Source organism: Hylobates moloch, unplaced genomic scaffold (genome assembly GCF_009828535.3).
Source record: "Hylobates moloch isolate HMO894 unplaced genomic scaffold, HMol_V3 SCAFFOLD_15, whole genome shotgun sequence".
NCBI lineage: Eukaryota > Metazoa > Chordata > Mammalia > Primates > Hylobatidae > Hylobates > Hylobates moloch.
In genome coordinates, this window is record NW_026652290.1 from 91988154 (window position 1) to 92015705 (window position 27552).

General features: G+C 54.5%; 1 protein-coding gene across 1 annotated transcript in view; it reads left to right on the plus strand.

The window, feature by feature from the left end:
- The first annotated feature begins 1142 nt into the window (after window positions 1-1142).
- PPP1R37 (protein phosphatase 1 regulatory subunit 37) overlaps window positions 1143-27552 on the plus strand; it is a 59839-nt gene continuing 33429 nt past the window's right edge. The window contains exon 1 of the mRNA XM_032177492.2: window positions 1143-1721. Within this exon, the coding sequence (XP_032033383.1) occupies window positions 1520-1721 (202 nt within the window). The 5' untranslated portion in view covers window positions 1143-1519. The remainder of the gene's footprint in view (window positions 1722-27552) is intronic.

Sequence of the window (27552 nt, forward strand, 5' to 3'; positions counted from 1 at the left end):
TTCTTTCTTGCCTCGGTGACCCCAGGATTTAGTTTGGCAGATTCGTCTCTCGCCTTTGGAATTTCTACCTTCTCCTAGGTTTTGTTTTTTAAAATCAGGCCTATGATACCGCTCATGCGCTCATATTTATTTTAGCATTGTAATTTAAGTTGTATTTTATGCAACTCTACCCCGATACAGAGAGCTGTTGATGTAACTGCAGCGAGCAAACGGAAGACTAGAGACTAGCGAAGGGGCCGAGGCTTCGTCTCCAGAGGATCCCTCTCTGTCAGCATCCATCAACTGCACTCATATACTGAATGCAGCTCCTATCCGCCTTTCTTTTCGACTTCTTCATTCCGTTACCACTCTTCATCAGTTAGTCTAGCCTCAATGTTTTCATTTCTTTCTTTTTTTGGGGTGGGGGGGACGGAGTCTTGATCTGTCGCCCAGACTGGATTGCAGTGGCACGATCTCGGCTCACTGCAAGCTCCGCCTCCCAGGTTCACGCCATTCTCCTGCCTCAGGCTGCCGAGTAGCTGGGACTACAGGCGCCCGCCACCACGCCCGGCTAATTTTTTGTATTTTTAGTAGAGAAGGGGTTTCACCGTGTTAGCCAGGATGGTCTCAACCTCCTAACTTCATGATCTGCACGTGTAGGCCTCCCAAAGTGATGGGATTACACGCGTGAGCCACCGCGCCCGGCCCATTTCTTTCCTTTCACTGAGACGGGGTCTCGCTATGTCTACCAGGTCGGAGTGCAGGGGCGCGATCATAGCTCAGTGCAGCCTCAACCTACCAGGCTCAAGTGATCTTCCCACCTCCCAGGTAGCTGGAACTACAGGCTCCCGTAACCAGACCCTGCTAATTTTAAAATTTTTTGTAGAGACGGGGCCTTGCTATGTTGCCCAGGCTGGTCTCGAACTCCTGGACTCAAGCGATCTTCCTGCCTCAGCCTCCCAAAGAGCTGGGATTATAGGCGTGAGCCACCGCCCCCCTCCAGGTGTTTTCAGTTCTATGCACTCCATTCCCTGGGCTCTTGACGAATGTGCGGGAGCTGAATATTCGTTATCTGGACTCCGGCGGGGAGGCGTGGGCTCAGCTTCGCGCTTGCGCGCTGCTATTAGAGACGGCGTCTACCTCGCCCCGCCCCTCATGGTCTGCAGTTCCGGCTCTGCAGATTCGCTGCTCACGTTTCTTTTTCCCGTGGCCCTTCCTGCCCTTTGTTTCTCTCTTCATGTCACCCGCGGGGCAACTCTACCTGCAAGTCGCTGAAATCGATTTTCTGCTTCTTGTAGTAAGCGGCGGGCTCGCCAGCCTCGAGCGAAAGTGTGACTGCGAACGGGCAGGCGCGCGCGGGGCTCGGCGGAGGCGCGCTTGGGCTCCCGGCGGCGACGACTACGACCACTAGGAGAGCGGACGGAGGCGGCGCCTGAAGCGGCGGCGGAGCCCATGCCCCGGGACGGCGGGCGGGCCCGGAGAGACAAATCCGGGGCCCGGGGCATGTCCCCGGGGCCCCCGTGAGGAGGCGGCGGCGGCTATGGAGATCCCGCCGCAGGAGGCGCCGCCCGTGCCGGGCGCGGACGGCGACGCTGAAGAGGCCCCTGCTGAGGCCGGGTCTCCCAGCCCCGCATCGCCCCCCGCCGATGGGCGCCTCAAGGCTGCAGCCAAGCGCGTCACATTCCCGTCCGACGAGGATATCGTGTCTGGAGCAGTGGAGCCCAAAGACCCCTGGAGACATGGTAGCTACCGCGGGTGAAGCGGGGGCGGGCTCGAGGGGGACCCGGGAGTCGGGAGGGATCGGTGCAGGGCCCGGCTCGAGGTGGCGTTCAATAGATTGCACCTAATGGTGAATAAGGGGACAGTCGTCAGTTTAGAACCGGAGTCTGTTAGAGAGGGGGTGGCTTTGGAGTTGGGAAGGTGAAAAGTATCTGGTTTCTGCCGCACCCCACCCACCCGAGACAAAGATGGTGATCGTTTTAGGGTTTAAAACGATGAGCAATTAAAGTTTGGTGGTTTGTCAGATGTAGAGTGTGGCAGCCTTTGCGTTCGTAGTTCCACCAGAGAAGAAGAGAAGGAGCAGTCGGGAGGAGGAGCGGGTCAACACTGGCCGTGAAAGGGCGGTTGAAAGAGTTTGATGGGTCTGTGGGGGTAAAAAGAGGTTAAGTTGCTGGTCTGCAAGCTTCGGGGCAAGGAGTGGTCCTGTTGGCCACTTTCTTGGCTGGAAAGAGGGAGAATATAAACTTGGACTGTAGCTATAGAGGACTTGGTAAAAAGGAGTCAAGGTAAGGTCCCAGAGGAGGAGCAGAGGTGGTGGTCAATTTGTGGTTGGGTGAGGGAGTCAGAGGAAGTGTGGTTTTTATGTTTTCTTTTTTATTGAGACAAGGTCTCACTACATTGCCCCGGCTGGTCTCGAACTTCTGAGTTCAAGCTGTCCTCCCTCTTTGGCCTCCCAGAGTGTTGGGATTACAGGCGTGAGCCACCGCCCGCGGCTGCAATGTGGTATTAAAAAGAAAAGCCAACGTCTACCGCCGCCTCCTCCTCCAAAAAAAAAGAGAAGCAGAGGGAAGGTTGTCAGTCATTCAGGAGCAGAGGATGTTTGGGACATGTCTACCGAAGGGTCCTCTTGTTCCTTCCTGAGAAAGAATTGGGGGATGGCCGGGTACATTGGCTCATGCGTGTAATCCCAGCACTTTGGGAGGCCGAGGTGGGTGGATCACCTGAGGTCAGGAGTTTAAAACCAGCCTGGCCAACATGGGGAAACCCCGTCTCTACTAAAAATACAAAAATTGGCCGGGCGTGGTGGTGCACGCCTGTAATCCCATCTACTCAAGAGGCTGAGGCAGGGAGAATCGCTTGAACCCGGGAGGTGGAGGTACAGTGAGCTAAGATCACGACATTGTACTCCAGCCTGGGTGACAAGAGCAAAACTCCAGCTCAAAGAAAAAAAAAAAAAGAATTGGGGGATGTTATCAAGTCAGGAATTGGAGTTGCTGGCCAGTAGCAGGTGAGAGAACTGAAGAAGTTTGGCGACTTGAAGTGTTGGGAGAGAGGGCCAGCCCACTGGAGAGGGTCAGGTCAGTGTTGGAGCTGAAAGGAGTGTGTTGGAGCCATAGGGCTGGGAAGGTGGAAAGTCGCTTGGGACATGCAGGGCAGTGTTGAGTCCATTTTGTGCTGGAGAAGTCTCAGTCGTCCTGGGGTGGAGCACATGAAGTGAGGGATCAGACTGGCCGTGGTTCTGTAGAAGCTGATCTGCCAGCCCTGGGCAAGGGGAGAAACTGTTGCCCGTCTGTGGACACTGGAGGAATTTGTGGCTTTGATGTGAGGGTGGAAAACATGGTAACTGGAAACTGAACACACAGGGAGTCCATCATGAATGACAGTTTGGCTACTTATTATTATTTCTTAGATGGAGTCTCCCTCTGTCGCCAAGGCCAATTCTCCTGCCTCAGCCTCCTGAGTATCTGGGATTACAGGCACCTGTCATCACACCTGGCTAAAAATGTTTGTATTTTTAGTAGAGTTGGAGTTTCACCATGTTGGCCAGGCTGGTCTCGAACTCCTGACCTCAGGTGATCTGCCCACTTAAGCCTTCCAAAGTGCTGGGATTACCAGCATGAGCCACCGTGCCCGGCTGGCTAGTTATTCTTAAAGAGGCAGTGGTTAAATTAAGACTTTTGGGCCAGATGCCATGGTTCATGCCTGTAACCCCAGCATTTTGTCAGGCCAAGGTGGGCAGATCACCTGAGCCCAGGAGTTCAAGACCAGCTTGGGCAACAAGGTGAAAACGTGTCTCTACAAATATACGAAAATTAGCCAGGTGTGATGATGCACGCCTGTAGTCCCAGCTACTCAGGAGGCTGAAGTGGGAGGATCATTTGAGCCCAGGAAGTCGATAGTGCAGTGAACTGTGATTGCACCACTGAACTCCAGCTTGGGTAACAGAGACCCTGTCTTTTTTTTTTTGAGACGGAGTCTCGCTCTGTCGCCCAGGCTGGAGTGCAGTGGCACGATCTCGGCTCACTGCAAGCTCCACCTCCCGGGTTCATGCCATTCTCCTGCCTCAGCCTCTCCGAGTAGCTGAGACTACAGGCGCCCGCCACCACGCCCGGCTAATTTTTTGTATTTTTAGTAGAGACGGGGTTTCACCGTGGTCTCGATCTCCCGACCTCGTGATCCGCCCGCCTCGGCCTCCCAAAGTGCTGGGATTACAAGCGTGAGCCACCGCGCCCGGCCGAGACCCTGTCTTAAAAAAAAAAAAAAAAAAAAAAAAAGACTTTCGGCACTGGGAGCCAGCCAAGTCCTTGGGCTCTAGGCCCCAGGGATAGGTGGTTAGTTTGGGACCGGGGCACTGTCAGAATGCCCCCTGGCTATTGCATGGTATCTAGTCCAGAGCAGGAAGGGGAAAGACCTGGAGAGGCAGAGCGGGGTGCCTCAAGAGCGGAGGCTCCAGGTCAGATCCTTCGAGACCTCGGGCTGGTTACCTAACTCCTGAGCCTCAGTCTTCCCGTCTGTGAAGTAGGTGGCAATACTCTTGCCACGGAATTTAGAAGAGGACTGGATGAAGTCACATATGGAAAGGAATCTGCTAGAGTGAGTGTTCTTGATGGCAGTCATTGTTATTAAGACAGTGTTGGTCATCTTGGGCTGGTGTGGAGGAGTTCATGCATGGGGTGGGGCCTGGATGTGGCTGCTTCAGAGGCTTCCAGGAGAGGGGAGAGATGGCAGTCAATGCGTGGGCCTGGAGTGAGGTGCGAGGGGGAAGATGGTCAGTTTGTGGGCTGAAGGGTCAGGGGTGAGGGCAGCAAGAGAGTCTGGCACAGACTGGGCGTTGAGGGGTAAAGTTTCTGGTCCGCAGATTCTCAGAACAGGTTTGGCTTTCATTCAGTAAGCCACTTTTCCTCTCCAAGCCTCTGTTTCTTTCTATGTAAATGGAGGTGCTAATTTTTACCATGGGGTAGTTGTGAAGATGAAGTAAGATAGTCCTCATAAATTTCTGCCACATAAATAGCAGCTGTCATCCAGGCAGATTTGTTTTTTGTTTGTTTGTTTGTTTTCACGTGCAGTCTTAAAGAGGCAGTGAAAGAATTGGAGAAATAGAAGGCTGTCTGTCAAGAAAAGAGGGGCAGTTGGAGCCTGGCTGGGAGGAGTTTAGAGGAGGGGTGCGGGTTGGTCTGTCCTGGGTAAGGGGTAGAGTGGGTAACACTCTCCAGGCTGGGGGAGTCTCTCATTCCAGTGGTTGAGAGAGGGGCAGTAAGGCCTGGTTGGGACTCACACTCCAGAGGAGTCCGTGCGTCTGAGCTGCAGAGGTGATGACATGGACTGGACTGGAAGAATTGGTCCATCCTGGTTGGGAGGAGGGCTTGAGGAGTTGGCTTGGCAGTGAGGAGTTGGATGATCTTGGGCCTGGGCAGGGGAGGGGTCATTGGTGAAGTTGGTGAGTTTGGACAAAGGGATTTGCAGGACAGAAAACCCAAGGGCCTGGGAACAGCAAGGAGCAGGGGATAGGCTCCGTGCTGGGGAGGACAGTGGAGTGGTTCGCTGGCCATGGGGCTGTGGGAGGTGGAGCGTTCGCCAGGGTGAAGAGGAATCGTGGTACAGAAAGTGGGTCTAAGGGGAGGCCCAAGTGAGAGGCCCAGAGGGTCTGGGGCTGGGGGACTGCAGGGAGGGGTTGCTTGGTCTTGGAACAGAGGTGGGAGATTTGTTGGCATCAATCTCATAAGCTGTGGGGAGGGACGGGGGTGTCATTTGAGCTGTGGACCTAGTGGAAGGGTGGTGTGACCCCAAGGCCAAGGGGTGACAGAAGAGCTGACGGGTCTGAATGGGGGAGACTCAGTTACCCGGAAGCTGTTGTGCCGTGCTAGAGATGGAGCGCTGCCTAGGCCAGGGTGTCCAGGAGCGCCCCTGGGTGAGGAGAAAGCAGCACTGGGGGTGCCCCAGTGCAGGGGTCTCCTTCAGCAGAGCCTCGGCCCTGGGGCTAGAGTGGTGGCCCAGCCGGGTGGGAGCTGTGGGGGGTGTCTACCTGAGGGTGACGCTCCCTCAGGCCCTGCAGGGGCCCAGGGTTTGGGGATTCCTGGAGATGAGGTGATGTGGAGGAGGGGCATTGTGAGGGAACGTCTCGAGCCTGCGCAGGCTCATGCTTTCCGGATTCCCATCTCCCGCAGTGGGGTTCCGCCTGCTGGGGCTACTGTTTCGTCATTACAGGAGTGGCCATCTGATGTACTGTTGCGTGCTCGTTTTCTTGGTGGTGGTCTCTCTCCTGCGCTGGAATGGGAGAGCAGAGGCCAAGTCCATCCTCTTCTCCGCTTTCCTCAAGGACACTCCGTTGTTGAATGAGCGCCTGTGGGCCTGAGGCCTGGTGGTGTCTGAGAGCCACCTAGCAGAGTGACATGTAGCTGAATGTCAGGGGCCCGAGCAGCCTGGCGTGGGGATGCCAGCGGGGCAGCAGTGTGCTCTGTGGCCTCTGGCAAGCACGGGTTCTTGCAGAGCATTGTGTTTCCTCACCTGTAAAACAGGGCCAGTGATCCCTGCCCTGCAGACCACCAGGATGTCAGAGGATAGGGTGAGCCTGCTGGGGGCAGGTGTCCTCAGCAAGCCACAGCCAGGTGTGTGTAGATGGGCAGGGAAGCTCGGGGAGGAGGCAGGCTGGGAATCGTGAGTGAAAGAGGCCGCTGCAGCACTGCCAGGCTGGGCGCGTGGGTGCCCGTGGGGAGCGGGGCTAGCCGGCTGCACTGCACCCCATCATGTTGTGGCAGACCCTTCAGCTCTTCTGAAGGCCAAGGCCAGACTTACACAGGGAACCAACCCATCAGGCCAAACTGCAGGAATGACCTGCGGCTCGGCTGGTCTCCTCAGTCCCAGCTGAACTCTGTGGGGTTGGAAAGATAGGCGTGTGAGAGGGACTTGTGATGAGAGCACATGACACCAGCCACAGTCCGGGAGACTCGTCTCCCCTCCTCCAGTCCTGCCGGTGACTCACTCCCTGCTCCCTGACCATCAGTCCTCCAGTGTGTGTGCATTGGGGGTTTGCCCACTAGGAAGCTACTTGCATGAAGTCAAGGTGTCTGCAGGGCAGGGTGAGGGGGCCCAAGCATGCTACCGTCTCTGGCCACCTGAGCTTTGGAGGGCGGCGGGAGCGGTGGGGGCAGAGTGTTCTTAAACGTGGATCCTAGGGCATGGAAATGCCATACTGTTGGCTATTGAAACCCGTGCTGCAGATTTAGTCCTAAAAGCAGGCTGGACAGGTAGACATGCATCTGTCAGTGGTGGAAAGAGGCCCTAGGTTAGAGAATCGGCTTGCTTTAGCATTCGTGGTGGAGCTGCTGGGGAGTAGGGAACAGGGTCAAGGGGGGTGCTTTGATGCATCTGCTCAGATTTCCGTCTGGGCCCAGCTCCACCTCCTGCTGCTGGAGTTGGCAAGTAGACCCTGCCACTGAGCAGCCACGTGACTTTGGCGATTGTTCTCTGTGGCTCGATTTTTCTGTGTCTAAAATGCAGCTGACAGAAGTATGCCCTCATAGGGTGATTGGGAGGATTAAGTGAGATAACACAGTGCCTGATCCATAGTAAATGCTCCGCAAATGCCTCCCTTGTTATTCCTGTCATCACCACTCTTCTGCCCCCACCTATAGCCCTAACATTTCGTTTCTGTTTCCTGCCTGTGTTGTGTGTTCGTACTCCTCTTTCCCCTATAGTGTCCCACGTCAGCGTCCCTGCTTTCCCTCGGAGGCCCACTCCTCCAGGCTGGGTGCCCCAGCAGTCCCTGACCTCCAGGCCTGACTCTGTCCCTGCCAAGCTGTGTGACCGTGGACAATTTGCCCAACCTCTCTGAGCTAAAACTAAATCAGCATGTCCCAGCCCACTAGCAGGAGAGGCAGCAGGGGTACCAAGATTCCACACTGGCCATGTTAGTTCCAGCCTCTGCCTACATTGGCTGATGACTTTGGACAAGTTGCAGCTCCTCCCTGAGCCTGAGTCTCCTCTGGAGGGGGGGCTCCACCACCCCAGCCCCCTGCCCTATTGGAGCACGATCAGGTTAGTGGTGCTATTGTGCTGGTGCCTGTCCTCTGCACCAGTGACTCGCCGCTCTCTGTGCCTGCACATGCAGTTGGGCTGCCTGATTCTTTGTGCCTGTGATTATCTGTGCTTGCATCTATTTCCCCCTTCAAGGGCAAAAACTGTGTATGAGTCACCTCTGTGACCCTAGTCTAGCACACAGGAGGGCTCGGGCACGGGACACATGTCCGAAGGAATGGGGTGTTTTCCTGCAATCAAACACCCCATGGTGGGATTTACAGGAAACTTTTTTGTGGTAGTTAATCCAGATGGTGCCAGGACGAGGGCTCTTCCTCAGGGACCTACAGATAGGCTTTAGCACCCATTCTGACTCCCGGAAGAGCATGCGAAGCTGGCCCCCAGCTGGCACTCGGTAACCAGCCTTGAGTGCGTCAGCGGGAGTGGGTGTGCGCGTGTTTCTGGGAGCGAGTACTGGGGCTCTGCGAACCTTCACAGGCATCCGGCTCCAAGAGGATTAAGAACCGTGGGGCCAAATGCCCTGTGTTGGACGGGCTGCAGCTGGAGCAGTCACTGAGCACGGAGGCCAGAAACCTGTTTTTACAAAGGCTCCCCAAGTGGTTCTGACAACCTCGCTTGGCTGTCTGTGTGCTTTGCTCCGCCATCCATCACTCAGTCCCAAGCCTGCCTTCAGACCTCAGTTCAGGGGTGGCTGGCATTGACCTCAAAGCCTTTTTTGGAGCAAATTAATAGGTGAGCATTGAAATGCCTGCCTTAAGCTAACTGCAGAAATTCAAGCTGGGCAGGCCGCCTGCTGCAGTGGGGCATGGGGGCAGGGTGGGTTAAATTCTTGCCTTCTGGCTGACCTTAGTCGTCATCAGTCATTGCCTTCCATGTGCCTGTACCAGGCACTGGTGTCAGTGCCTTTTGTGTGTTATCGCATTTAGATATCACAGCCACCCCAGGAGGTAGGTGCCGTTTGCCCCAATTTGTAGATGAGGAAATGGGGCCCATAGAGGTAAAGTAATTTTCCTGAGGTCACACAGCCGGTAAGTGGTGGAGCTGGGATTCAAATCCAGGCAGCCAGCCTGGTGCTGAAGCCTACGCAGTAACCCCTGTGTGGTGGCTGAGTGCTTGGAGGCAAGTGGCCGCATTCGGTGCAACGTGCCATACAGTCTCTTCATCTATAACCCAGAATCGTTTATAAAATGGAGGTGACAGTGCTGGCTTTGCGGTGTTGTGGCAGGGATAAGAAACAGGAACAGGTGGGGTAAGGGCCCAGCCTGGTGGGCACGCAGGAGGGGGTCACTGTGGTTCGTGGACAGCTTGAGTCCCTGGAGATTTGTGCTGCTCCTCTGTCCTCAGCATTGCCTGCTGTTCTGACCCTTGCCTTCTGGGCCGTGTTCTTCCTGTGCTACGCAGTGTCTGGTATGTGGTAGGCGCTCAATATATTCTTGCTGCATGAGTGACTTGGTGACCCCGTAACCAGTCATGCATTCAGCATGGTGTGGCCGTGCCACGTGTTACGAGTCAGGGCAGAAGACAGGCCCAGTCCATGCTTCTGTGGGGGTCACAGTCAAGTGAGGGAGACACACAGTAAAGAATTCTCGGCAAACCAGGCTGCTGAGGACTCAGATTAGGGAGGGTTCACAGGGTGTGCAGGAGGGCAGGGCAGAGGCAGCTTTCTAGAAGGGACGTCAACAAGGAAATCCAGCAGTTAGCCAGGTGAGGAGCAGTGGGAGGAGTGCACCAGGAGTGGAAGGCAGAGAGAACCAGCCTGGTACATCTGAAGAACAGAAGAAAGCCAGACTTAGTTGAGGTAGAGGCAGGTGGGTCATAGGTGAGGCTGGAGGAGGCAGGAGAGACTGCTGTGTGGGGCCTTATGGGCTGTGCTAGCAGGGAGCCCCAGAGGGCTTAAGAAGGGGCCTGGGCTTGGTGTGGGGGGCCCACACCTGTCATCCCAGCACTTTGGGAGCTCCAGGCGGGAAGATCGCTCAAGCCCAGGAGTTTAAGACCAGCCTGGCCAACATGATGAGACCTTGTCTCTACAAAAAATACAAAAATCAGCCGGGCATGGTGGCATGTGCCTATAGTCCCAGCTACTCAGGAGGCTGAGGTGGGAGGATCACTTAAGCCCAGGAGGTCGAGGCTTTAGTGAGCTATGATTACACCACTGCCCTCCAGCCTATATGACAAAGCGAGACCCTGTCTCAAAAGAAAAAAGGAGGGGCATGGTGGGTGTTTTTAACAGAACCCTGGGTGGGGGTGACATGAATGGGGTGAGACTGAGACAGGGAGGCCAGGGAGGGGCCATGAGCCAGGAGCGCAGAGGCTGTAGGCTTGGCGTAGCCTCATATTGGCTAATAGCTGACACTTGACCTCATTGACTTCTTCATCAGATTCCTCTGAGCCCTCCCTCCACCAGTAGGTTTGCCGATGCCACTGTTTCCCATAGCACCTCTGAGGTGACTGTTATTCCCCTTCCCTTCTCTCCTTGGATCTCTGAGTCCCTTCCCTCGTGCTCCCCCAGCCAGTGTGTCCTTGGCCTGCTTGGGACATCCTGCCCCTGCATGGGCTGTGGGAGGCGTGTGGGCTGTGAAGTCCAGTGACCTCACCAGTGACTTCACCTCCACAGTCCCTTCAGGTCTCACAGTACCCAGATCCAGAAAACTCTACAGACCATCCCAGACCCCTCTGGTGGCTTAGTGCAATATCGGTGTCCGATCAGTCTTATAAAATCCGGAAAATTCTGATTCTAAAACACATCTGGCCCGAGGGTTCCAGGAGGAGACTCTGGAGCCCGCAGCGGGCCTCGTTCCATGTTTGTGAAATGGTAGTAAGCTGAGAAGCAGCACGGGAGCCCCCTGGGTGCCAGTCCCAGCTCTACCCTTGGGCGAATCACCCAGCTTCTTTGCCTCAGTGTCCCCATTTGTATGGGGATTGAGGATTAAATTAGCCTCTACTTGGAAGGCAGCTGGAACAGAAGCTGGCTGTTGCAGGCGCTCATGAGGACATGGGAAAGTTGAGTGAGGTGGTCACTGCCTTGAACTTGACTGGTTCCTGCCTCCCCGGGCTGTAAAGATTAGGCAGGTGGGGCCAGATGACCAGCAGGTAGGATCATCTGCCTGAGTGTGATTTCGGCTCCTCCACACTTGGGCTGTGTGGCCTTGGGCAAGTCCCTTGACCTCCCTGGACCACTTTCCCCATTTGTGAAGCCATTTTGCCAGATGAGGACTCTCTTTCAAAGTTTTTAGACTCTCTGGGAAGACCAGAGAGCTAAGCCTGGGGCCCATGCCAGCAGCAGCACACCCTGCATCCAGTGTGGAGCTGATGCCGCTCCTGTTACATAGCCGCCACAGCTCCTCCAGGGCTGAGCCCACGTCAGGCTCCTGGGCTGGGGTCTGCTGTTTCAGCTAAGAGGAGGTGGGAGATGTGGAGGGGCTTCCCTAATTGCAAGAAGGTGGTTCAGAGGCTGGGTGCCAAAAGGAATTCGAGAGATCCATCATGCTTGGCTATGTTTTGTACATTAAGTAGGAAGGTCCATGAAGGCAGGACCCATCTTTGTCTTGGCTCACCTGTGTCCCCAGCACCCTCCCTGGTGCCTGGCCCTCTGCAGGGTCTCACACTGGATGAATTGGTGGTGGATGGAGGTACACAGTAGGCACTCAGAAGTTGTTCTCATCCCTTCCCTTCCTCTAGGCAGCTGTCACTGAGCGGTTGCCTCAAGGTGGGGGTGGAGGTTTGGAAGTGTCTGCTGACATCTGCACAGCTCATGTGACTTGCCCAGCGCCCATCTCCCTTCGCAGCGAGGAAGCCTGGGTCGGGAGCCCTGCAGTCGGATGCTCCCCTCAGGGCTGGTTGGGTTCCAGCTGGGAATGTGTTCCCTGGTTAGGTGGGCGGACTCCTCTAGCAAGCTGGCGCTTGGGACCCACCGGGGTCGGACTCGTGTGCCACCTTCACACCCACCCCTCCCTCTCTCCACGGTCTCCGAGGCTCTCACCAGCTGCCGTCAGCGATATAGTGGAGAACTGCTCGCCTCCTGTGCAGCCTTCCCTTTTGCAAAGCAAAGCACTGTCACAGCTGAACTCGCTTGGTTCCCCAGGACAACAGGGAGGGAGGGTGGGAGAGTGGGGCTGCCAAAAGGTGAAAGCGAGCCGCAAGAAAGTGACTGCAGAGTTCATGCCTCCTGGTGGTGGTGATGGAGGTGATGGTACTCAAAGCTCCCATTTATGCAGCGCTTACCAGGGCTAAGCTCCTTACACGAATTGTTAATCTTGGAGGAGGAAACAGGCTCACAGAGGTGCCAAGGCCACACAGGTAGTAGAGGAGGAGCTGGGTTCTAGCCCGGCAGCTTGAATGGTTCTGATCCTCTGTCCTGTTTCAGAAAGCTCCCAGGGCTCCACTGTAACTACGGGACAAAGTCCGCACCTGTGGGCCTGGTGTGGGAGGCCTTTCCCAAAGAACGCCCAGCCTCCTAGACATAGGCGCCTCTGCCCAGCACGCCCCTCGCTAGTCCCCTGCCCTTCCTGACCAACTCCCGTTACCCCTCCCTCGCTGCCTTCTGGGCAAGGCCTTCTCTAATCCCCGGACAAAGCTCTGCTCCGCTCGTCTGGGTTCCCATGGCACCTCCTCGCTCTGTTGTTATTTGTTTGGGCCCATCTCCCCTCCCTGGACCAGTGCTGCAGAGGGCTGCATCCTGTCCATCTGGCTCCTGGGAGGGGTGGAACCACTGAACACCTCCAGGAACCTTAGGGACTCCGGGCAAAGTGGGGCTGCTTATGAGCACCCAGGCCGGGTGCCGCAAAGCCTTTGTAACCCAGGCACTGGGGCTCAGGACAGTCAGGGAGCATGGGGTGTGGGGAAGGAAGATTTCGTTCACTGAGTCCTTTTTTACTGCATTCATTCCTTCATTCCTTGCCAGCCAGCATCTATTTTGCCTCCACTTTGCTGTCCCCGCCATGCCAGGTGGAGGGGTCTCCCGATGGCTCTCCTGCTCCCTCTCCAACCCGCTCCCCACCTAGCAGCCACAGCATTCTTGAAAAAGCAGACTTTGCTATTCCTGTTTCACATCACACTTTGTGACCTCCCTGCTGCCTTTCCCTCTCATCTAGTGTCCCTGCAACAGGTTAGGAAGCCCAGGTATAACCTGGCTCCTGCCACCATCGCCGGCCATGACCAAGATCACCTTGCCATGCACTTGCTGGGTTCAAGCCATCGTGGCTTCTTTCAGTCCTAGAACATGCAGGCAGCTCCCCACATCCTGTCCTGGAAGGCCGGCCCCACCCACACATTGGCTCTTGCTAATCTTTCAGGTGCCAGCAAACCCTTCCTTCCTGGCCCTCCTAATGGGCTCCCCGTCAGGTGGCCAGCGATCTGCTTATCTGCCGAGACTCTCGGCCCCGGACTGGAAGCATCACCAGGCAGTGGTGGGTTGGGTTTGGTGCCACTGTATTCCCCAGTGCCCCAGACCACGTGGCACTGGGCCTGGCTCTGGGCAGGAGCGCAATATGGCAGGTGGAGAAGGAAGTGGCATGCAATGCTGGGTCTTAGTCCTTGCCATGAGCAGCTCAGACAGTCCCTACCCTCACATAGTCCCTGGTCCAGAAAAGGAAGTGGGCAGAGAGGAGGAGGAGCTTCAGGGAGGGGAGTACCAAGCCTGCCTCTGGTGTCCCCCCCGCTAGCCTGGTGGGAATGGCAGTGCAGGACTGGCAAACAGGCCCGTCTTTGCAAACAGGCAGTGCAGGACTGGCAAACAGTGCAGGACTGGCAAACGGTGCAGGACTGGCAGACAGTGCAGGACTGGCAGACAGTGCAGGACTGGCAGACAGTGCAGGACTGGCAGACAGTGCAGGACTGGCAGACAGGCCCGTTGACTTCCTGGGGGTCATAGGCTAGGATGCTTGCCCTCTCTGTGCGGCAAGATGGTGCCTGGGGTCCCTACTGCGTGTCAGTGTTTCCTGTCTCTCCATGTAGGACACTGCACCATTTAGGGAGTGATTGGATCCCAGGACCTCCTCCCTGTCACGGGGTGGCAGGCAAGGTTCTGGTAATTGATCTGCCTTGTACCTTTGTGGCAGGTGACCTAATTCCCCATTCCCTGTGACCCACATGTCACAGGTGTCAGGGGCGACTGGCCACCCAGCCAAGCCTCCATGACTCCGTTCTCACCCTGTGTTCTGTAATCCCCTTCTGTCTCCGGCTTGGGATCCTTGCTTCTGGGCCCGGTTCTGCCTACTGTGATCACGATGAGCAGTCAGTGCTCCATTTCCCTGGAGGGCCGCCTTCCTTGCTGCGCCTGGACCTGCGTTCCCCACTGGACAACAAGTCCCAGGGGGTCAGGGCCAGGGCTTTCTCAGTCCCTGCTGTGTCTCCTGCACAGCTCCAGGCACAGAGCAGGTGTTCAGTGAATGTTGTTCCATTAAAATGGAGTTGGGGCTGGTGCTGGCAGAGCCCAGGGACAGCGCCCTCATGGAGCCCAGCTTAGAGTGTCCAGGTCTGACAGTGGCCTAATCCTGTCTGGTCCTGGGGTGGAGCAGGCACTAGCAGGCGGGGCCCTCTGACTGAATGTCCTCCCACCAGCTGTTAGGTCCAGGTGCTTGTGCTTACTGCCTTCCAGCACTGTTAAAAGAATCCAGGGCTGGCACCAGCCCCTTCCTCATCTCAGGGGTGGAGGGGTAACCAGAGAGGGGCGGCACTTACCCAAGGATACCCTGGCACTTGGGTCCAGCTGCTCTCCTCGGCCACCCCTCCAGCTGTTTTGTTTTGTTTTTTTTTTTTTTTTGAGACAGAGTCTCGCTCTGTCGCCCAGGCTGGAGTGCAGTGGCGCAGTCTCGGCTCACTGCAAGCTCCGCCTCCCGGGTTCACGCCATTCTCCTGCCTCAGCCTCTCCGAGTAGCTGGGACTACAGGCTCCCGCTGCCACGCCCGGCTAATTTTTTTGTATTTTGTATTTTTAGTAGAGACGGGGTTTCACCGTAGTCTCGATCTCCTGACCTCGTGATCCGCCCGCCTCGGCCTCCCAAAGTGCTGGGATTACAAGCATGAGCCACCGCACCCGGCCTTTTTTTTTTTTTTTGAGACGGAGTTTCGCTCTTGTTGCCCAGGCTGGAGTACAGTGGCAGGATCTTGGCTTACTGAAACCTTTGCCTCCCAAGTTTAAGCGATTCTTCTTCTGCCTCAGCCTCCCAAGTAGCTGGGATTACAGGCATGTGCTACCATGCCCAGCTAAATTTTTTGTATTTTTAGTAGAGACAGGGTTTCACCATGTTGACTGGGCTGATCTCGAACTCCTGACCTCAAATGATCCACCCGCCTCGGCCTCCCAAAGCTCTGGGATTACAGGCGTGAGCCACCGCGCCTGGCCTATTTGTTTTGAGATGAGGTCTTGCTCTGTCGCCCAGGCTGGAGTGCAGTAGTGAAATCCTAGCTCACTGCAGCCTCCACCTCCCAGGCTCAAGTGATTCTCTTGCCTCAGCCTCCAGATTAGCTAGAACCACAGGCACAAGCCACCACGCCTGGCTGATTTTCTTATTTTTAATTGTTGGGGTTGCACTGTGTTGCTCAGGCTTCGTTGTGCTTTTGATTTGCATTTCCTTATGGCTGATGATGTTGAGCATCTTTTTTTTTTTTTTGAGATGGAGTCTCGCTCTGTCGCCCAGGCTGGAGTGCAGTGGCGCGATCTCGGCTCACTGCAAGCTCCGCCTCCCAGGTTCAAGTGATTCTCCTGCCTCAGGCTCCCGAGTAGCTAGGACTACAGGCATGCGCCACCACGCCCGGCTAATTTTTTGTATTTTTAGTAGAGACGGGGTTTCACTATGTTAGCCAGGATGGTCTCAATCTCCTGACCTCGTGATCTGCCCACCTTGGCCTCCCAAAGTGCTGAGATTACAGGCGTGAGTCACTGCGCCCAGCCGATGTTGAGCATCTTTTTATGTGCTTGCTGAACACTTGTGTATCTTCTTTGGAGAAATGTCTTTTTAGTTCTTTTGTCCATTTTTAAATTGAGCCGGCCTGGCACAGTGATTCATGCCTATAATCCCAGCACTTTGGGAGGCTGAAGAGTTCGCGACCAGCCTGGGCAACATAGCAAGACCCGGTCTCTATTAAAAAAAGTGGGGGCTAGGCGCAGTGGCTCACAATTGTAATCCCAGCACTTTGGGAGGCCAAGGTGGGCAGATCATTTGAGCCCAGGAGTTCGAGACCAGCCTGGACAACATGGTGAGACCCCATCTCTATAAAAAAATGTAAAAAATTAGCCAGGTCTGGTGGCTCATGCCTTTAGTCCCAGCTACCTGGGAGGCTAATGTGGGAGGATTGCTTGAGCCCAGGAGGTCGAGGCTGCAATGAGCTGTGGTCTTGCCTTTGGACTCCAGCCTAGGTGACAGAGGGAGACCCTGTCTCAAAAATAAATAAATAAATAAATAATAAATAAATGAATTGTTTGTCCCTTCATTATTGAGTTGTGAGAGTTCTATATACATGTATCCCGGATGCAGGACTTCTCAGCTGAGCGATGTGCGCCACCTGGGATGTTTTCAGTGTGTAATGCCAGTGCATTTCCTTCCCGTCTCTTCTCTCTGGCTAGATTCACAGCTACAGCTAGATAAAAATAAAGCTGTGGGGATACTGTAGATACAGTTGAATATCCTGCTTCTGCACTTCATTTTTCCATTTTTTTTTTAGAAAGCATGATTTAAAGTACATCATTGGGCTATTGTAATTCATTCTAGCTATTTCCGCGTTGCTGAGCATTTAGATCCTTTCCAGTTTTCAGTTGCATAAATAATGCAGAGATGTTCGTCCTTGTCCATAAATCTTCATGCTCATCACATGGGTAGCCTTCTTAGAAAAAATTCTTAGAAGGTGATTTTACCAGGTCAAAGGGAAGGAACATTGGAAGTCTCAGATACTGGCTGTGCCCACATTGTACAGTGAGTGTTGAGGGCTAGGGTTCTGTTGTCATAGTCACCACTGTAGCTTTAGATTTTTTTCTGAGAGAGGGTCTGTCTCTTTTTTTCTGCTTTTGAGGTTTAAACCATGGCCAGAGACAGGGTCTCAATCTGTCCCTCAGGCTGGAGTGCAGTGACTCGATCTTGGCTGACTGCAAACTCCACCTCCTAGGCTCAAGCCATTCTCCTGCCTCAGCCTCCTGAGTAGCTGGGATTATAGGCGTGCACCACCACACCCGGCTAATTTTCATATTTTTAGTAGAGATGGGGTTTCACTGTTGGCCAGGCTGGTCTCAAACTCCTGACGTCAGGTGATCTGCCTGCCTCAGCCTCCCAAAGTGCTGGAATTGCAGGTGTGAGTCACTGCGCCTGGCCAGAATTTTTTTTAATGATTGAATGAATACTATTTGCATGTGGGTGACTTGATGTTAAGATGGTGTCTTGTTTTAGCGAGCGTTCTTTTGACTACTAGTTAACCTCGGTTTTGTTTGTTTTGTATTTTTGTGGTTTTTTTTTTTTTTTTAATGGACTTTCACTCTTGTTGCCCAGGCTGGAGTGCAATGGCATGATCTCAGCTCATCACAACCTCCGCCTCCCAGGTTCAAGCGATTCTCCTGCCACAGCCTCCCGAGTAGCTGGGATTACAGGCATGCACCACCACACCCGTCTAATTTTGTATGTTTTGTAGAGACAGGATTTCTCCATGTTGGTCAGGCTGGTCTCGAACTCCCGACCTCAGGTGATCCACCCACCTTGGCCTCCCAAAGTCTGGGATGACAGGCGTGAACCACCGTGCCTGGCCTTTTTTGTTTTTTGTAGAGATGAGGTCTCGCTATGTTGCCCAGGATGGTCTCAAGCTCCTGGCCTCAAGTGATCCTCCTGTCTTGGCCTCCCAAAGTGCTGGGATTACAGGCATGAGCCACTGCGCCCGACCTAACCTGTTTATTGTTAACATGTTACATGGTTCTGGGAATTGGTTCTTCATGCCCTTTGCCTGTTTTTATTTTGGGACCTTTTATAAAGACTCCTCTATTGAAGATAGATGTAATTTTATTGTGCAGATGTATTTGTCCTCATTTATCATTTGCCTTGCAGGAAAGGTGGGGGACAGGGGTGCAGGACACTAAAAAGAAGCACTTTCTCTTCTGCTATTTCACTGAGTCATCATAGCAAAGCCCTATCTCAGTGTGAACAGCTTGGGATGGAGGAACACAGGGCTGGGGCCCTCAGAGAGGGCAGAGGAGTCAGTGGCAGCCCAGGCCTTGGAGGCCCTGCAGTGTAGGAGAGAGGGTGCTTTAGTGGAGCCCGGCCTGGGAAAAGGGTTAGCAGATTACAGGGGGTCCACTGTCACCACAACTCCAGCCCTGTTTGCTGAGCACCAGGCTGAGGGACCCGGTGAACCTGTTGGTGTCCCACATTTTTGTAGATAAGAAAACTGCTACTTGGGGTCATTAGTCACTTGCTGAAGATGGCAGAAGCGAGGGCAGCCCTGCCTGGGTCCCCGGACACATCCAGCCCACCACAGTTGTGGAGGCTCAGCAAGTCCCAGGAGCCTCAAGTTTCAGCAGGAGCCCAGACTCCCTCGTCTCCCACAGCCATGGCCACCACATCGTCAGCACCCTCTGTATGAGGGTCCTCTATGTCATGTGCTGTTTCCTTCCAGTAGCTTCCTGACTCTTCAGGAATACTGTTCTTTGCCCTGAGGATCTGTCGCCCACCTGCATCTGCAGCCTCAGCTCTGCTGCCCCTCTGCCCTGTTGGAGGGTCCTCAGAACCAACTCTTCCCTCTGTCTGGAAGGATGGCCTGGACTTTTGTGTGGCTCCTATTGGCTTATGGCCTCCTGTCCCCCTCCAGTGTAAGCTTCTTGAGATGGGATGTCTGGCTGTTTTGTTCACTTGTGTAGCCTGGCACCTAGAATAGTGCCTGGCATAGAATAGACACCAATAAATATTTGAAGGAATTAATGAATTCCCTTTTTCTTTTTTTTTTTTTTTTGTTGAGACAGAGTCTTGCTCTGTCTCCCAGGTTGCAGTGCTGTGGCGTGGTCATGGCTCACTGCAGTCTAGATCTCCTGGGCCCAAGTGATCCTCCCGCCTCAGCCTTCTGAGTAGCTGGGACCACAGGCACGTACCACCACACCTGGCTAATTTTTGGATTTTTTGTAGAGACGGGGTTTCCCTGTGTTGCCCAGGCTAGTCTCAAATTCCTGGGCTCAAGTGATACTCCTGCCTTGGCCTCCCAGAGTGCTGGGATTACAGCCATGAGCCATTGCACCTGGCCACATTTCTTACTTTTACTCATCTTTTAGGTCTCAGTTGAAATGTTCTTTTCTCTTATGGGTCTTTTCTAACTATTCCTCCAAATCTGAATTTGTATCCCCTCTGTTTTTCCCTATAATATACATTTTCTTCTTATAACTGGTGAATTTTTGGGTGATTTGTTTGCCTTCCTCACAGTTAGTCCTTGAGGGCAGGGACCAGCCCTGTTTTGTTTACGGCTGTCTGCCTAGCCCAGGTTGTCGCGTAAAGAATGAATGAATGAAAATATGTTCATTAGTTCCCAAACAGACCTCTGAGGGTTGGTGGCATTACCCTCTTGTTATGGATGAGGAAGGTGAGGGTGAGCAGTAAGAAATTCCAAGCACCTGGTTTCCATCACTGGAGCCTTTGCTGGACCAGTAAACAGCTTACAGTTTCTAAAATTCCAAACTAAAGCACTCCCAAAGCCTCTGAATTCAGATGGCCATCTGGTACCCATGACCAGAAGCCTGAGGCAGGTGGCCCGAAATAGCCTGCCTGGTTCTGGCAGGACTGAATGTCTCCCGATGAGCGCTGGGCTTTCCTCAGAGGCCCCCTTTTCCGAGCCTGGCCCTGTCACCTACTGAGGACTTGGGTGGGTGGCAGTGCTAGGAAGCATTGAGCCACTAAATGACTCAGCAAACCCTTGTCAAGCACCTTGGTGCCCCCAGCTCTGCTGAGTCCTCTGCTGGATTGTCTTGCCTGTGTGCTTCATTTGACCCTGACAGTGATCTTCAGTTCTCCAAGGCTCCGAGAGCTCTGTCTCCTCTGAGCCTTTGCACATGCTGTTCTCTATGTTGCAACACTCTTCTCCCTCCCTTCTGCTTTTTAATTATTATTATTAACTTTTTTTAATTGAGACCGTCTCACTCTGTCACCCAGACTGGAGTGCAGTGGTGCAATCTCGGCTCACCACAACTTCTGACTCCTGGGTTCAAGCGATTCTCCTGCCACAGCCTCCTGAGTAGCTGAGATTACAAGTGCGCACCACCATGCCCAGCTAACTTCTGTATTTTTTTAGTAGGGACGGGGTTTTGCCTTGTTGGCCAGGCTGGTCTCAAATCCTGACCTCAGGTGATCCGCCTGCCTCAGTCACCCAAAGTACTGGGATTACAGGCATGGGCCACCTTGCCCGGCCCATTTATCTTCTTGGCATATGGAATATGTATGTAATGTACATGTAAGTTGTTCAAGTGTAATATGTTGAAGACTCGTGAGCCTCCCTCCTAATTTCAGAGTGAGAACATTGCCATTAACTCACCTCTGCCTGTGGGTGGGTGGAGGGAGCCCACTGTCCTGACTGTTGTCATAGTCCGCCTCCGGTTCTCTCCTGCCTCACTCTCCGGTAGTGGGATACAGGCCCGCCACCAGCCCTAATTTTTTTCACCATGGTCTTGATCTCCTGACCTTGTGATCCGCCCGCCTCGGCCTCCCAAAGTGCTGGGATTACAAGCGTGAGCCACCGCGCCCGGCCTGTCATTCTTTGTTTTTTATTTTTTTGGGGGGGAGGGGGATGGGGGTGGGGTGAGGGACAGGTGTGTCAGGTTCAGTAAAAAGGGAAAGGGTCATCAGGTGGCCTTTTTAAAAGTTTTATCAACCATGTCTGCATGCTGAAAAGCATAGTGTTTAGTTCTGCCTGTTTTTGAGTTTCATAAACATGGTATTGTGAGTAAATTCCTGGGTCTTGGTTTTTCTTTTTTTTCTTTTTTTTTTTCTTTTGAGACAGTCTCGCTCTGTCATCCAGGCTGGAGTGCAGTGGCATAATCTCAGCTCACTACAACCTCTGCATCCTGAATTCAGGCGATTCTCCTGCCTCAGCCTCCCGAATAGCTGGGATTACAGGCTCCCGCCACCACGCCTGGCTAACTTTTTTGTATTTTTAGTAGAGACGGGGTTTCACCATGTTGGTCAGGCTGGTCTCAAACTCCTGACCTCAAGTGATCCGCCCTCCTCGGCCTCCCAAAGTGCTGGGATTACAGGCATGGATTCCTTCTGATACATTTCACCTGGGGTGCTGGGATTACAGGCGTGGGATTAGCTTCTGATACATTTCACCTGGGGCATGAGCAAGACTTTCGATAGAGTCTGGAGCTAGGAGCAGAATTGCTGGTCATAGTTGATGAGTACGTTTGGCTTCTCAAGGTAATGCGAATCTTTCTGAAGTGGCTCTCGCCACCTTTTGCCTGACTGACTCCTGCTTGTTCTCCAAGAGTCTCCTTCCTGGCTGTCTTTCCTTCAGCACCTACTTAGGGGAGTGCCAGCTGTGTGCCTGGTGTAGTTATGTTCTGGGGGGCAATGCGAACAAGACTCAGTCCCTGCCCTCCAGTGGCCAGTGGTGTTAGATGGTCCCTCTTTCAGGACGCCCCCAACCCCAAGTCTGGGTTAGGGGTTTCCTTTGCCCCAGCTCTACCTACTCTGGCTTGTCACTATGTGGGGATGGGTCTGCCTTCCCGACTGGACTAGGACTTCTGTGTGGACAGAGACCAGGGTTAGGGTTGTCTTGGACACTGTTTCCAGCATGACCCTGCCCAGGGCACAGAGCAGGTGCTGGGTGAAGCAGGTGCTGGGTGAAGCAGGTACTGTTGAGCTTGAGGCAATTGGGGTCAAGAGGAAGAAATAGATTCCAGTATCCAGGACTTTCTGGAGTAGGACCTGGACCCTAAGGCCATGTGAGCCCAAAGCCTCATACTTTCCCTAATGCCTGAGTGTCCAAGATTCCTTTACCTGTGCTGGGCTCTGTGGCAGAGGGAGGGGTCACAACAGCTCGACAGCTTAGAGAAGAGTCAGTGCCTAACTACACACCCCTTCCATAGTGTGCAGGGTTGGGGATGTGTGGCCGGCAGGGTCCTCACAGAGAAACATGAGGCCCACCGGGCCCTCTGGGAGCTCAAGTGTTGGCGTGTCTTTTCTGAAGAGGGTGAGGGCAGGAAGATGTGCATTACCCTTACAAAAAAAGTAGAAAAGGCCAGCCTTCTCATGCAGTGCCAGAGCAGTTAGGGCTGTATGTGGGCCACCGTGGGCCTGTAGATCCATAACAGGAATCATAATAGCTAGCGTTGATGGAACACCCACTGGGTACCATGCATGGCCTTGAGCCCTCCGTGCATCAGCTGGTTTTATCCCGTCCATGTCCCACGAGGTAGGTGGAATTGCTGCCCCATTTTACCAGTGAAGGAGAGATCCAGCTCCTCACAGCTAGTCAGTGGCAAATCCGAACTTCACTCCTGGCAGCCAGAGCCCAGCCCCTGCCCTGCACGATGGTAGCAGAGCCTGTCTGCAGGCACCGTGCATTCAGAGAGCTTTGGCTCCTGTCCTCTTGACTCTTCATGGCAAAGCTGGAAGTGGGTAGACTGAGGAACATAGTTACTTGGCCCCAGTGCTGCGTCTGATTTGAGGAGGCAGGGTCAGCCCTGGGCCGTCGCTACCTTTGTTCCTGAGCCGTCGCTGCCTTTGTCCCTGAGCCTGCGTTCCCCTCCACCCCGCGAGCTCCCTCAGAGAGTTCTCTCCGCCCCCTCACCACTCTTGGTGATGATTTATCCCCAAGTCTTCACTTCAGCATCGTCAGGTGCCCAGCCCTGGGTAAATATTTGTCTCAGGGCAGACAGGCGTGGGTGTGGTCAGCATTTCGGAGCCCGGGGGCAGGTGGAGGCAGCAGGTGGAGGCAGCAGGTGGGGCAGTGATTGGGGGCCCCTGGCTGGAGCTGGCAGCTCTGCTTGCTCTTTGCTCATCCAGCATCCACTCTCCCGGGCGCTGCTGCGGCGCTGGCCTCTGCAATAACAGGGGCTTCCATTTGCCACGCGCCAGCCCCACGCTAGACACTTTACACAAGAGAGTTCAGTGGCTGTTTTTAGAAGTCTTTGTGTGTCAGTCTCAGTCTCATTAGCTCCATTTTGCAGATGAGGAGACTCAGCCATGAAGGGTCGAGAGCCATTGCCTGTGTCAACTGGGGTCTGTTATCAGGGCCAGAATCCACTTGGGGCCACAGGAGGTGAATGAGGGTGTTCATTGGATGGAGGCCAGGCTCTGCCTGTTCCCAGGGGTCCTGAAAGCTGGCAGGAACCAGGTCTGCCACCTGCTCTCTGGAACACGTGCACTCCTTGTTCCTCTTTCTCTCTTTAGAACTTCTTCCACTAGGCTGGCCATGGGCCACGCAAGCCCAGCCCTCCTGGTGTCTGGAACAGGACCACCCAGTCCAGCCTCCTGACCTGGGCAGCTCATGCAGGCTTAGCTAGGACCCCACATCCTCCCTGTCAAATGGGCGGTAGAGGGCCAGCCCACACTTGTTGGGGTGGAGGGCAGTTTTTAGAGAAGGAGGCTCTGCAGACACCCCAAATAGGCACCCCCAAGTATAAGGTCTGACTGCAAAGGCCATGCCCTCACTAGGTTGCTGTTACATGTGTTTAGAAGATGCATTCACAGGCTGGGCATAGTGGCTCACACCTATAATTCCAGCACTTTGGGAGGCCGAGGCAGGAGGATCGCCTGAGGCTCGGAGTTCAGGACCACCCTGGGCAACAAGTGAGACCCCCTATCTCCACAAAATATAAAAAATTAAATTTTCAAAAGGTGCATTCACATCACAAGGCAGAAAGTCACTAGTGTGCTCAGATGTATACATCCCTTTGGGAAGCTCCTTCCAGCTGGGGGGCTTGTGGAGGCCATAAAGGAACCCCCTAACTCCCCCTACACACCCCAGCAGAAAGCCCTGGGCTAGGGGACAGTCTTGGGCACTTGTGTGCTGAGGGTGTTATTAGTCTCCACCACAGGATTGGTTGTGTTTTCTTAGTGGTTCAGGCATGCATTCAGCGAGTATTGAGCTCAGTGCCCAGTCCTGTACTGGGGACACAGCAGTGGCAAGGCAAACCTGGCCCTGCCTTCCAGGCTTACTGTCCAGAGAGAGGGAGGTGTGGGAAACAGGTTGGCCAACCAGCAGATAGCACCACTGCAGATTGAGAGAAGGGTCTGGAAGGAAATAAACCAAGGCTGGAACAGAGGAGACAGTGGCGAGGCTGGTGGGTAGGTACCTGGCTTGGGTCAGGATATTGAACGCCTTAAACTCTTGGGTGAGGCATGGGGTCCACCAGCCAGATGAAGTGGGCTTTGAAGTCAGGCCTGCCTGTGCTGTGTGTCCTTGGCACGTGCTCCATCTCCCTGCGCCTCAATTTCGTCCTTTGGAAAGGGTGGGGGAGGGATAGCTGTACTCCAAACCATGGCATGAACAGAAAGGTCAAGGGTCTGGCTAAGAGTGAGGATTGTGGAGCCATAGACTGCTCAGGCTCGAATCCCAGCTCTGACTTTTACTGATTCTGTGGCCTCAGTTTCCCTGTTTGAAATGGGGATAATAAACCCTACCTATCTTAGGGTTGTTGAAGGGAGTAAATGAGGTAGTATATGTAAGTGCTTGCCATTGCTCGTAATAATTATTTATCGTTAAAAGTTGCGGCCAGGTGCAGTGGCTCACACCTATAATCCCAGCACTTTAGGAGGCCGAGGCGGGTGGATCATCTGAGGTCAGGAGTTTGAGACCAGCCTGGCCAACATGGTGAAACCCCGTCTCTGCTAAAAATACAAAATTAGACTGGCGTGGTGGCAGGTGCCTATAATCCCAGCTACTTGGGAGGCTGAGGGAGGAGAATTGCGTGAACCCAGGAAGTGGAAGTTGCAGTGAGCTGAGATTGTGCCACTGCACTCCAGCCTGGGTGACAAGAGTGAGACTCTGTCTCAAAAAAAAAAAAAAAAGTTGCGCGTCACATGGGGGGACTCGGGTGCATAGCACACTGTTTGGGGACCCAGGGATTAAGGCCTTGACTTCCCCTTTCATCCAAGCCTGCCATTGGCCTTACATGCAGCTGCTGTGTGTGAGGCGCTGTGGCATGAGGGAAGGTGCACCCAATCTGCCTTGTTCCTTCCGTCCCAAGAGACTTGGAAAGCCGTGAGTGTGTTCTGACTGCATCTGTTTCTGTAACAGGATTTTCAGCTGCGGCAGGCAGCTGGGAAGGTCAGGACGAGGGGAAGGGAAGGCAGGCCTGTGGCACCTGCCATCTGCGTCCTTCACTGGAGTGGGCAGGCCTTGCCCACATCGCTGCCTGAGGCCTGGGGTCTAGAGGCCTGGCTTCTTGTTGGTTATGTAAGCCCAGCCCGCCCCCTGCAGCTGGCCATCCTGCAGCATGTGGCCATGGTACCCGCTGGCTGAATGGTGGTGCCTCCCTGCCGGGAAGGGCAGAGAACAGCTCCTCTCACCCAGGAAGCTGCAGGACTCATGGCCCCTCAGCAGGCCTGAGGAGGGCATGGGGGTCTGAGAGGGAAGGACCGGCCATCCCAGCCTCCCTTGAGCAAGCTAACTTTCTGGGACGCATTGCGGGCTCCCTTCCCTCCAGCCCGTGGTTCTCTGGGGAAAGGGAAGGGTGGACGTTGTCTTCATTTCCCAGAGTGAGTCAGTGCATTCATTCATTCATAGACTCACAGTGACAGACACCACAGTGACGTCCTTAGACTCAGGGAGCCCTTGGTCTAGGACAGAAAACGAGCAAGTAGATCCTTAGAGATTGGGATGTGTCCAATGAGGTGGCAGAGTGTTGCCTGGGTGTGGTATGGGGGATGGGGGTGCTGCTACAGAAAGGGGTCAGGAGAGGTTTCTCAGAGGAGGTGACTTTTTTTTTTTTTTTTTGAGACCGAGTTTCACTCTTTTTGCCCAGGCTGGAGTGCAGTGGCACGATCTCAGCTCACTGCAACCTCCATCTCCCAGCTCAAGCGATTCTCCTGTCTCAGCTTCCCAAGTACCTGGGACTACAGGCATGTGCCACCATACCTGGCTAATTTTTGTATTTTTAGTAGAGGTGGGGTTTCACCATATTGGTCAGGCTGGTCTCGAACTCCTGACCTCAAGTGATGCACCCGCCTCAGCCTCCCAAAGTGCTGGGATTACAGGTGTGAGCCATCGTGCCTGGCCAGGAGGTGACTTTTGGTTGAGATCTGAATGGCAAGTCAGCTGTGGGTTAAGCTGCAGGAGGGGAGGGAAGCTGTCAGAGGGAGGGAAGAGCAGTTGCAGACCGGGAGGCAGGAACAAACTACAAAGCCTGCAGAGTGGCTGAGGAGGAGTGCGCGAGCCGAGCCGAGGGTGAGCCCAGGCGGAGGGCTGGCATCAGGGGGCCTTGTCCTGGGCTGAGGAGTTGAGGTTTTACTCTCAGTGCAGGGACAGGCGGTGCCAAGTGAAAGCCTGTGGCAGCAATCAGCCTGCTCCTCGGCACGGTCTGCTAAGCTAATTGTGCGCCTGCTTTGGGTGTGAATGGCGAGGACTGCACAGGACGTGGGTTTTCCTTCTACAGTGGGAGGTGATCTCAGGGAGTCTGCCTGCAGGTCCCCACCAGGTCTTCTGTGTGCCTGCCATGGGCATGCAGTTCTGAAGCGCTGACTGGTGGTGGGAAACCCAGCCTGGAGATTGTCCCAGCCGTCCCACCCAAGGTAGGGACAGGCCAGTGGGGCCACCTGAGCAAAGGCTTAGGGCAGCTGGTAGACCAGGCTACAAGAGTGAGGCCGTGGAGTTAGTCTTAGAGCAGCACCTGGCAGGAGGCTGGCTCCGTAAGCCAGTGCTCGTCCTTGGCATTGTTGACTCAGTGGCTCAGCTGATGAGCCCGAGGCTGCTGGGGAAGGTGTCCTCCTCAGCCTTACAGCTCCAGCCCCCGCATGATCTGCGTTTCTCAGGCCTCTGGGTTACTGAGAGGCTGGTGGGGGTGGAGGTGCCCGGCGGTTGTTCACTGGGAAGAACTCACCACCAGCGTCCCTTCATTTTTCCCAAGGAGTCACAGGCAGAGGTTTTTCCGAACAGGCTCAGCAGCCAGAAGTCCCGCCTGGGCTTCCAACTGCCGAGAGAGGCAGCTGCAGCCCTCCCCTCAGGCTGGCCTGTGTAACTGCCCTATTCTATGTCCAGGCCTCCCAGCACCCAGCAACTGTCCCCATGAGTGCCCAGGAGAGCTCCCAGTTTAGCAGGGGGAGAGGGTTCCCCAGTGCAGAGTGGGTGGGAAGCCCGGGGCCTGTGACCTGTGTCACAGGGCATCTGAGGATGTTGCCCCTGGAAGGCAACTGCGTGGCCATGGAGCTGACTTTGGGCTCTCATTTAGGAGGCTGACTCTGAAGGTCATAGTGGCTCAGCAGTGAAAGAGGAGGATCCCCCCTGTGGTCACTCAGGGATGTGACCTCTCTGACCCTCCTCTTCTTTGTCTTGGGTTGGGGGTCCTGGCCGTATCCCCTTCCCAGGGATGTACTAAGGTTTCAGTGAGCTCGGGTACATAAAGGGGTTGCCTGAGATAACTGCGTAG